This window comes from Mesocricetus auratus, unplaced genomic scaffold (genome assembly GCF_017639785.1).
Source record: "Mesocricetus auratus isolate SY011 unplaced genomic scaffold, BCM_Maur_2.0 Super-Scaffold_100007, whole genome shotgun sequence".
Taxonomy (NCBI): domain Eukaryota; kingdom Metazoa; phylum Chordata; class Mammalia; order Rodentia; family Cricetidae; genus Mesocricetus; species Mesocricetus auratus.
In genome coordinates, this window is record NW_024429191.1 from 56,618,683 (window position 1) to 56,629,291 (window position 10,609).

At 50.7% G+C, this 10,609-nt stretch overlaps 2 protein-coding genes and 3 non-coding genes across 6 annotated transcripts; 1 reads left to right on the forward strand and 4 right to left on the reverse strand.

Moving 5' to 3' along the window:
- Window positions 1-256: 256 nt before the first annotated feature.
- Rpl23a (ribosomal protein L23a) lies at window positions 257-3,065 on the reverse strand. Its single transcript, XM_005077028.4, has 5 exons — window positions 2,914-3,065; window positions 2,220-2,403; window positions 887-1,063; window positions 595-664; window positions 257-316 (listed from the first exon to the last, which is right to left on the reverse strand). The coding sequence occupies exons 1-5, from the start codon at window positions 2,936-2,938 to the stop codon at window positions 302-304; spliced, it is 471 nt and encodes a 156-aa protein (XP_005077085.2). The 5' UTR covers window positions 2,939-3,065; the 3' UTR covers window positions 257-301.
- LOC121141637 lies at window positions 743-808 on the reverse strand. Its single transcript, XR_005878604.1, has one exon. It is a non-coding gene; the product is annotated as a small nucleolar RNA SNORD42 (small nucleolar RNA).
- On the reverse strand, window positions 1,158-1,229 carry LOC121141651. Its single transcript, XR_005878615.1, has one exon. It is a non-coding gene; the product is annotated as a small nucleolar RNA Z17 (small nucleolar RNA).
- LOC121141635 lies at window positions 2,474-2,541 on the reverse strand. Its single transcript, XR_005878602.1, has one exon. It is a non-coding gene; the product is annotated as a small nucleolar RNA SNORD42 (small nucleolar RNA).
- A 3,569-nt stretch (window positions 3,066-6,634) lies between the features above and the next one.
- Rab34 (RAB34, member RAS oncogene family) lies at window positions 6,635-10,255 on the forward strand. Of its 2 annotated transcripts, none has more exons than XM_013118279.3 (11): window positions 6,635-6,770; window positions 7,434-7,646; window positions 7,847-7,938; window positions 8,428-8,496; window positions 8,590-8,691; window positions 8,779-8,843; window positions 8,979-9,030; window positions 9,296-9,377; window positions 9,452-9,542; window positions 9,640-9,747; window positions 9,840-10,255. In XM_013118279.3, exons 2-11 carry the CDS (start codon window positions 7,593-7,595, stop codon window positions 9,905-9,907), a joined length of 783 nt encoding a protein of 260 aa, XP_012973733.1. In that variant the 5' UTR covers window positions 6,635-6,770; window positions 7,434-7,592; the 3' UTR covers window positions 9,908-10,255. The 2 variants fall into 2 exon arrangements, with proteins under 2 accessions (XP_012973733.1, XP_012973734.1); XM_013118280.3 differs by having other exon boundaries at window positions 8,431-8,496.
- Window positions 10,256-10,609: the final 354 nt, after the last annotated feature.

Below are 10,609 nucleotides of genomic sequence, written 5' to 3' on the forward strand. Positions count from 1 at the left end.
ATAGAAACCCTGCCTCACAAAACCAAGAGTCTTTTTCAGAGCTGGGCAGTGGTGGCACACGCCTTTAATCTCTGGGAGGCAGAGGTGAATCTGCCTTGAGTTGGAGGAAAACCTGGCCTACAAAGGTATTACACAGAGAAACCCTGACTGTTTTTGTTCAAAGCTAGGAGACCACCCCCACCACCCAGTTTAGTGTACCTCATTATGGTCATGTCCCCAGCCCAACCAGAAAGTAACAAAAAGACAAGCAGAGTTATTTATGGTGAAAAAGTATATTTGGAATTAGCCAGCTGGACACAGTTTAGATGATCCCAATCTGCAAAACAAACAATAAAAGGAGCTGTGTTTGTGAAACGGAAAGGTTAAGTGAGATAGGGTGGCAATCGGGAAGGCAGGGCTTGCCTTGTTCAGGCACACTGGGTGCAGACACACCATCTACAAGAGTTGACTGAGGGGATGGGCGGGTGTGGCCCATCTTTAATCCCAGCACTCAGGAGGCAGAGGGATCCTCTAAAGCCAAAGAAGCCCTGCTAGGGGGCTGCTAGGAGTACTGGGTGTAGAGACACCACCTACAGAGTTGGACAGGATGCTTACTTTGTTGGCAACATCCAGAGCATCATAATCAGGAGCCAAGCGAACATATGCCTTCTTCTCTCCGTCAGGCCTAAGTGAAGAAGACAGTCTCAGTTGGATGCTCTTACAGCCCCAAGCCCTCCACACCCCCCTCCCTGTCCTCCCTCTGCTGCATCAGTGGTTCCTTTGTTGGTGTCATCCTTTTTCCAAACATTGAGTTTTCCATCATTTGCACAGAGGGGCCTGATAGCCACCATGAAACAAGGTGACAGTTAAATAAATCCACAGAATCTTTCTGCCTGGCCCCACTCACCTTATAAGGGTGTTGACTTTGGCAACATCAATGTCATAGAGCTTCTTCACAGCCTGTTTGATCTGGTGCTTGTTGGCCTTGACGTCCACAATGAACACAAGCGTGTTGTTGTCTTCTATCTTCTTCATGGCTGACTCAGTGGTCAGGGGGAATTTGATGATGGCATAGTGGTCAAGCCTAGCAGGGATGTGAAAAACAAAATGGAGTAGACTGCTCTGGGCACTGTATACGAGAGGGGCTGTACTTTTGGACCCCAGTCTAGGAAAGTGGAGGTGCATCAGACAGTAAAACAGCAATCATCTGTATCAGACTTTGGTCGCTAAACAGTGTCATCACATGCACCTGAACCCTAGGGGGTCCAAGCTCCCCATTTAGAGGTAAAACCTGTATGTTCTTTCCTCTTGAAGGGCCCTCACCCTTTGGAGTAACTACAGAATCATGCTTAATTCATACACATTCACCCACGTTATCAACATGATAGCACTTTACTATATGGCCAGATCCCAAAACAAAACAGCAAAAAAAAAAAAAAAAAAGAGCAGAGACAAACCTGCCCTTGGAGTTAAAGGTCGGCTATACTCTACTGGCCATTTTTTTTTCAGACAGGGCCCTACAACGTAGACAAGATGTCCTCAAATCCAAGAGCCACCAAGTTCACAGACACAGCTGATCCCATACATTCCAGGCTGAGTCGCCGAACACCAGTGAGATCCCCCTGACTCAACCTCCTAGCATTCACCATTACACAGGGTTATGTAGTGCAGACAACCCAGAGGTTTACAGAATAAACGACATTCCCAGCCAAAGAGCCAGTGGCTAGTATAAACTTTATGATGACTTGGACAGAAGACAACTTTTCCAAGTCAAACTTTACTCATTCAAATACTTTCCATTTGGGCCGGGCATTGGTGGCGCACGCCTTTAATCCCAGCACTCAGGAAGCAGAGGCAGGCGGATCTCTGTGAGTTCAAGGCCAGCCTGGTCTACAGAGCGAGTTCCAGGACAGCCTCCAAAACAGAGAAACCCTGTCTCGAAAAACCAAAAAATAAAAACAAATACTTTCCATTTGCTATTTGATAGAGTGCATCACTGCCCAATGGACATGAATTAATCAATCCACTCCCGTTCACATGTTCCTTCTGGCAAAGAGTGCCTGGACATTTGGAAGCAGACCTTCATACTGATCAAGTTCGTCAATAACACACAAAGATCTCAGGCTTCCAAAAAGAAGCACACTGGACAATTATGTTTTATGAGGCAAGCTATTGGGTGGGCAGTAAATTAGCAACCCTAATGCCTTACAACATACTAGTGGTACGGGGTCAGTACTGACTTGTTTCTCCTGGGCGCGCTCTTTCGAGGGTATTTAGGCTGTCTCCGGAGCCGCAGGGTCTTGGGCCGTCGGAAGGTGGGTGACGTGCGGATCTTCTTCTTTTTGTGGCTGTGGACGCCTTTCAGCACTGCCTTCTTGGCTTTCAAGGCCTTCGCTTTGGCTTCGGCTTTGGGAGGGGCAGGAGCTGAGAGAGAAGGAAATATAACTACAACGCAGCATTCACAAGTTATCCCTCCCAGCGGCCCTGTCGACACGCGCATCAGTGGTTCCTTTGAAGACATCATAGGTCTCAGGAAACTTAAATTTTTTCCATCATATGCACGATACTGCAGTCGAAGATAATTAACCCGGACTAACATCAAGTTGATGCGTGTAACCCCGTAGAAAAGGAAACCTTCCATATAGGTTTGGAGACACGGAGAGCCACCCTGCGGATGTTAAGGAGCTCCCCAAAGCCATCTGCTCGGCCATCGGTGGCGAGTGATGCCGACCGGGTTGCCTCTCCAACTCCCTTCACTGGAACCAGGCCATGCGGCTTGGCCCACGCGATCCTCATAAGCAGCCATGTAGGCCTAACCGCGAGAGTGGCTCCAGAGCAATCCCCCATGGCTTAGCCCAGCGGCCATCTCCCCCCCCCGAGTCCGCTCTGCGAATATCCCAGGCCAACCCGCCACAAGCCCATGCCGCAACACACCTTCCTTCTTCGCTTTCGGCGCCATCTTGGCGAAAAGGATTTCCTATCCTCGTTCCCATGAGCTTATAGGATGAAGTCTCATCAAAGCCTCGCGATAATTTATGCATAACGCTGATTGGGTGAACAGTAGTAGAGGCCTTCCTGGGAATTGTAGTTCCATTTAATTTCCTAGAGCGCTAGATCCACCCGTAATTTCGGAAACCTTAAGACTTCTTGGGAGTTGTAGTTTTTTGTTTTTTTGTTTTCCGGAGACAAGGTTTTTCTGGGGCGTTGCAGTTTATAAAAGATCTATGTCTGCGGGTGGTTATAGCACCTACCGGTTCAGTCTGGCCCCTGCCACTTCATTTCTTGAGCAATTTCCAGCCTTGGGAAAGAGGTTTGCAGTGTTAGAGTCCAGTAACACTAACAACTGGAAAGAACACAATTTGAGGGATTGGAGAAATTTAAGATCGTGGACTTTGCCCGGCGGTGGTGGCGCACGCCTTTAATCCCAGCATTTGGGAGGCAGAGGCAAATGGGATCACAGTGAATTTGAGGCCAGCCTAATTCGAGAACAGCTTGGGCTATTACACAGAGAAACCCTGTCTCATGAAGCCAAAAAAAAAAAAAAGTTATGGGGCTAGAGAGATGGCTCAGAGGTTAAGAGCACTGACTGCTCTTCCAGAGGTCTTGAGTTCAATTCCCAGCAACCACATGGTGGCTGACAACCATCTACAATTCAATCTGGTGCATATGTAATAAATAAATCTTTAAAAAAAAGTTATGTACTTCTCTTTCAGAAAACCTGAATTTGACTCCCAACAACCGTAACTGTGTGGCCACACCCTCCCACACACATATAGTATTAGAAAGAATTTACCACCACCATCCCCCCAAAAAAAAACCTGGACGGTGGTTGCACACGCCTTTAATCCCAGCACGCCGGAGGCAGAGGCAGGCGGATCTCTGTGAGTTCAAGGCCAGCCTGGTCTACAGAGTGAGTTCCAGGACAGGCTCCAAAGACACAGAGAAACCTTTTCACGGAAAAAAAATTCTTTTGGGGGGGGTTTGAAACAGAGTTTCTCTGTATTGTTTAGGAGACTGTCCTGGAACTTACTCTGTAGACCAGTCTGGTCTCCAACTCACAGAGATCCGCCTGCCTCTGCCTCCAGAGTGCTGGGATTAAAGGTGTGTGCAACCACCGCCCAAAGAATTTTTAAGCTTAATGTGGACTATACATGCCTTTAGTTTAAGCGTGACCTAGACTGCATACCAAGTTATAGGACAGTCAGAACTACATAGAGAGATCCTGTCTCAAAAAAAGAAAAAAAAAGAATTTAATATTTAAATTCTGTAGCTTGATATGGTAGCACACACCTGTAATCCCAACACCAGGAGGTAGAGGCAGGCACAGCTCTATGAGTTCAAGGTCAGCCTGGTCTGCATAGCACTTTGCAAGCCAGCCAGTTATATGTAGTGAGACACTATCTCAAAAAAGAAAAGGTGGTGTGCCTGGAGAGATGGCTCAGATGTTGACAGCACTGACTGCTCTTCCAGAGGTCCTAAATTCAATTCCCAGCAACCATATGATTTATAATGAGATCTGATACTATCTTCAGGTGAGCATGCAGACAGAACACTGTATATACAACAAATTATTTTTGTGGGGGAGGGGGTCAAGACAGGATTTTTCTGTGTAGCCTTAGAGCCTGTCTTGGAACTTGCTCTGTAGATCAGGTTGGCCTCAAACTCACAGAAATCCACCTGCCTCTGCCTCCCGAGTGATGGGATTAAAAGCATGTGCCACTACCACCTGGCCCCTAGATTTATTCTAGTTACGTGTTTCTGTCTGTCTGTCTGTCTGCATGTGTGTGCCTGTGTGTAGGTGTGTAGGAGCCAGGTTTCAGATGTTCCTAGAGCTGGGGTTTTTAGTGGTTGTGAGCCACTATATGTGAGTCAGTATGTACACCTGGGCAGTGATGGGGGAAGCCATTAATCCCAGCACTCAAAGACAGAGGCAGACAGATCTGAGTTTGAGGCCAGCCTGGTCTACAGAGAGAAACCCTGTCTCAAAAAAACAAAACACAGTGGGGTGTTGGTGGCGCACGCCTTTAATCCCAGCACTCCGGAGGCAGAGGCAGGCGGATCTCTGTGAGTTCGAGGCCAGCCTGGTCTACAGAGCGAGTTCCAGGACAGCCTCCAAAACAATGCAGAGAAACTATCTTGAAAAACCAAAAAAAGAAAAAAACAAAAACAAAACACAACAAAGAAAAGCATGCACTATTAACTGTTGAATCAATGTACAGCCCCTTATATTTAAAGCAATTTTATTTTATGTGTGGCTTTTCCTTGTATGTACATGTCTGTGCACACCTGTGCCTAGTGTCAAGAGACCAGCAGAGAGTGTACAATCCCTTGGAACTGGAGTTACTGGTGGGGTTGTGAGCTGCCATGTAAGTGCTGGGAACAGAACCCCTGTCCTTTGCAAGAGCAGTTCTTAATCCTGAACTGTTTCTCCAGAACTTTTTTTTTTTTTAATAAGCAGGGGGATGGCCTGGAACTGCCTGCCTCTGCCTCCCAGTGCTGGGCTCTGGATTGCCTGGAACTTCGTTAATAAATCAGGCTGACTTCAAACTCACCAAGTGCTCGAAGGCCACCACACCCAACTTTATTTTATTTATTTATTTTGTTTTTTTGAGACAGGGTTTCTCTGTATTGTTTTGGAGGCTGTCCTGGAACTCGCTCTGTAGACCAGGCTGGCCTCGAACTCACAGAGATCCGCCTGCCTATACCTCCCTGAGTGCTGGGATTAAAGGCGTGTGCCACCAACACCCAGCTTTTTTTTTTTTTTTTTTTTTTTGACAAAAATCTCACTCTGTAGCCCAGTCTCATGAGCGCTGGAATCACAGGTGTGAGCCACCTGGCTAGACTTCAGCACTACTTCAGTAGCTCTAGCCACAGCTGAAACATGATTTCTCTAGGACAGTGATTCTCAACCTTCTCAACGTTATGACCCTTTATTGCACATGTGGTGGTGACCCCAACCATTAAATTATTTTCGACATTACTTCATAATTGATTAATGTAAATATTTGTGTTTTCCGATGGTCTTAGGCAGCCCAGAGGAATCACGACCCACAGGTTGAGAAGCACTGCTCGCTCTAGGACAACCTAGTCTTTTTCTTTGTTTTTCGAGACAGGGTTTCTCTGTATTGTTTTGGAGCCTATCCTGGAACTCACTCTGTGTACCAGGCTGGCCTCGAACTCACAGAGATCCGCCTGCCTATGCCTCCCTGAGTGCTGGGATTAAAGGCATGCGCCACCAGTGCCCGGCTGATAACCTACTTTTTCCTGTGAATAATTTCATAGTCTTCAACTCTGAACTAATCGTCTCTTTCTAGGACTGTGTTCCATTCATCTTCGCTTTTTCAAATTTAGCTCCAGGCATAACAATTTCTCCTTCGTGTGTGTCCGAGCGCACAAGTAAGTAAAAGTTGTTCTGGTTTTGACTGTTCTAATCGGGGAAGTGGAGAAAAAGGTAAACACCCGTATTAGAACGGAGTCCTAGAGTCCCAGAATGTGACTACGCTAAAAGACGAAATTCCACAGTCTACCTAACGCTTTTTCATCCTGACATGTCTGGTCCTTGGGGGACACTTCGTTGAGATCTTGGCATCCCCTTTAGGCGCTTCGTCCCACCTCTCAGGGCAGAAGGGCAAGCAGGGGCAGACCCTGTGAGTCATGTTCTAGGCCTGGAGTCGTGGAGGGAAGCGCCGCCTCCCCTTGGGCCCCTTCTCTCCCCCTTTTCCCCTCGGCCTCTCTGGCTCTTGCCAGATGCTGCGCTACAGTCACCGGTTCCCCATCACCAGTTCCGTTGGGTAAGGGGTCCCAAGGAAGAGGCAGCCGCGAGATGAAGGGGATCCCAGTCTGGAAGGCTGCAGCCTGGGTGGAGGGAGTCTTGGTGTGGGGTGAAAGAATCTGGTCCGCAAGCTAGAGCCGGGACAGCGGGAAGGAGAGGAGAGGAAGGGGTTGGCGAGGGCCGCGACTAGGGCGGCTGCCAGCCCCGGAGCGGCGGGGTGCGGGGCAGGGGGCGGCCCTTCTCCAGGAATTTCCGGGGATCGTGTTACAGAGTTCACGGAGTGGGAGCGGAGTGGGACGGCAGGCCTCGCCGCGGGTCCAGGGCCCTCGCCCCCTCCTCTCACCGTTGGCCGGCGTCGGCAGCGCCGCCCCTGCGCGCACTGACCCGGTGTGGCGGGGCGGCCCCGCGCCCCCAGGCCGCTCTGTTATGGTAGGGCCATCCCAGCCCCGAGTTGTCGTCGGGTCTCCGCGGCCCCGCGTTATCGTAGGAGCTATCAGACCCCGTGTCATTGTAGGGTCCGCGCGGGCCCGGGCTCCCCGGGACGCGACTCCCCGCCCACAGCTAGCGCCCGGGGGGTCTCCCCGCCCCCGAGTGGTCTTCGGAACGCCCCGGGCTCGGGTGATTGTGGGCTCTCCCAGACCCGGGGTGATCGCCTCATCCCCTTGGCCCGCGGTGGTCGTAGCGTCTCCGAGGCCGAGGGCTCCCGCAGGCTCCCCGTGGCCCCGGGTGATTGTCGGTACTCCGCGACCGCGGGTGATCGTCGGGTCCCCACGGGCCCGGACCGCCGGGGCGGATCAGGCCACCGCACCTTCCCGGGGAGCCCCGCAAGGCCGCAGACAAGATGAACATCCTGGCGCCCGTGAGGAGGGACCGCGTCCTGGCGGAGCTGCCCCAGGTAGGCAGTAGGGCCACGTCGGGCCTCTGGCTGTAGCGGAGTGTGGGCGGGGAGAGGTGGCAAAGGAGCCGTTGGATTGGGCCCAGCCCTGTTGCCCAGAAAGGCCGGCTGTTCCTGGGTGGTCCGCTTCCCACCCCACCCCCCAGCCCTGGCTGCTTGGCCGCGGGATAAAAGCCCCATTCTCACAATGTCCCTCTCAGTGCCTGAAGAAGGAGGCCGCTTTGCACGTGCGCAAAGACTTCCACCCCCGCGTCACTTGCGCCTGCCAGGAGCACCGGACAGGCACCGTGGGGTGAGTTAGGGACCTCCTAACTTAAAAAAGCAAAACAAACTTTAGTATCTTTGAAGGCATTCAAATGACCCCTTTGAGGTTACACGGTTATGCCTCAGCTCTGACGTTCTCCTCTCCTCTTACCTCCCAACTGGGTTGTTCCGAGACTATGGAGAAGGCATCCAATATGAGAAGTCATACACTATCCATAGAGCCTCTAGGCTGGGGGTGTGTAAAGCCCTGGACCATCATGATCCCTCCAACCCCAACCCCTCCGAGGCCCCAATACACACAGACGCACACCCAGAGAAAGAGAGAGAGGCGTGAAAGTCTCTGATGTTGAACACTGCCCCCCAGCACATGTGTGCAGGGCCTTCCAGACTTCCAGGGAGGCTGACTGTCGATGGTAACGTAACTTTCTGCTTAGGTGCCACTAAAAAGCAGTAACTGTGTTAGAACCCCCTAAAGTGAAAAGTTGATGTTCACTTCCTATGTCCATTTACTGTCCAGCAGATTTAAGATATCCAAGGTCATCGTTGTGGGGGACCTGTCTGTGGGGAAGACCTGTCTCATTAATAGGTAACAGGGTGCTGGAGCTTGGCTGGGCGAGGACACAGTAGGATCTGCCTTCACAAAGTGGGCTGTGCTATAGGCTACTTGATGCCTCCTCAGGTTCTGCAAAGACACCTTCGATAAAAATTACAAGGCCACCATTGGAGTGGATTTTGAGATGGAACGATTTGAAGTGTTGGGTGTCCCCTTCAGTCTCCAACTGTGAGTGTCTCTTCCACCGCTCCCAGCGAGGCTTGTCAGCCTATTCTGCACAGCCTATTACCTGGGTTCTGCTCTCCTTTCTTCCAGTTGGGACACTGCTGGGCAGGAGAGGTTCAAATGCATTGCTTCCACCTACTACCGAGGAGCTCAAGGTATGGACTCAGCCCTGTCATGCAAGCAGCCTAAGAGAGCACACCTAGCTTCTGAGTAGAGGCAGGGGGTAGGGAGGATGAGGCAGAGGCATCTGTGAGTCAGTCAGCATGCAGCTGTTTCTGTCACTCTTTCAGCCATCATCATTGTCTTCAACCTGAATGATGTGGCATCCCTGGAACATACCAAGTATGTAAGGGTGCCCAGAGCACAGTGGGAAGTCCAGGGAGGGATTAGACAAGGTGATCAGAAAAGGAGGGTGTGTATAAGGACTGTGTCCGGAGCTGAGTGGAAGAGCATGTGTGGGCAATGCATAGCTGGGAAACTGGGACCAGTCCTTGGAGTAAGAGGGGGGGCGCAAAAAAAATCAGAGCCAGTAACCAACATGGGAAAGATGGCGGACGGGGTCTGTCAGGTTCAGTCATTCCTCACTGCTGTCTGCTATTTGTGGCAGGCAGTGGCTCACTGATGCACTCAAGGAAAATGACCCATCCAACGTGCTTCTCTTCCTTGTGGGTTCCAAGAAGGACCTGAGTGTGAGTGTGCCAGTGGGGGAACTTTCCAACTTGGTGAGGGGACCCGTCCCCAGTCTGACAGTGATTTCTCACAGACTCCTGCTCAGTATTCCCTAATGGAGAAGGATGCCCTCAAGGTGGCCCAAGAGATTCAGGCTGAGTACTGGGCAGTGTCCTCCCTCACTGGTGAGTGGGGGCCAGCCTTCTGCTATGTGCTGTGGCTGGGCCCAGTGTTCTGGGCATACTGTCCCCCCTGAGCACCCATTTCTGCTCCCCATGTCAGGTGAGAATGTCCGGGAATTCTTCTTTCGTGTGGCAGCATTGACCTTTGAGGCCAACGTCCTGGCTGAGCTTGAGAAGTCGGGGGCTCGGCGCATTGGAGATGTTGTTCGTAAGTGCTTACCTCATTGAAGGTGGCAGAGAGCAAGGGGAGAGCAAAGGAACCCTCCAACCCTGCTTCATATATTTCCCGCCCTTTTTTAGGCATCAACAGTGATGACAAAAACCTCTACCTAACTGCCAACAAGAAAAAGACCACATGTTGTCCCTGATGAGTGAGGATTATCCAGAAACTGCCCATTCCTGGGGTGCTGTGCCACCCCAGCTGCTTCAGAATTCAACCCCTGGATGTTTGCACTGACTTTTTTCAGACCAAAGAGCTGCCCCTTAAAGGAAGTGCCCCCAGGGGTAACTGGGACCATGCTAGTCACTTCCTGCCCCTGGCACCATGCCAAAGACTGGATGACCCTACTCCTCTGGTGCTGGGGCTCTCCAGGGTGCTTAGGGAGGGAATCAGTGTTCGTGCTGCTTTTGCTTAGCCTGCTGGCCCTTTATTATGATGATGCTTAATAATTCCAGCCTTATTCTGTGCCTTATGCATTAAAATCTGTTTATTAGCATTTTCTGGACTGGAGTCCTTTAGAGAGGATAATAGATGTAGAATGGGTAGGGACATGTAGTACTTTAGGGACTGGAGCCCCTGTGGGGATTCTGCCTATTTCTGCCCCTAAGACAGGGTTCACACTGGCTGACACCTCAGAGACCAGGTTTGGAGGACTGACTGTATCCTCTAGATCCTCATTGGGTTAAAATCTGATTAACTACATTTTTTATTCCCTGCTGTTTTTCTTTCTTCCTCTCTGTCTCCCTCTCCCTCTCTCTTTGAGGCAGGGTCTCTTGTAGGCTAGCATGACCTCTAAATTAATATGTATCTGATTACTGTGTGATAGTGTCCCTAGAGAGACATGAACAAA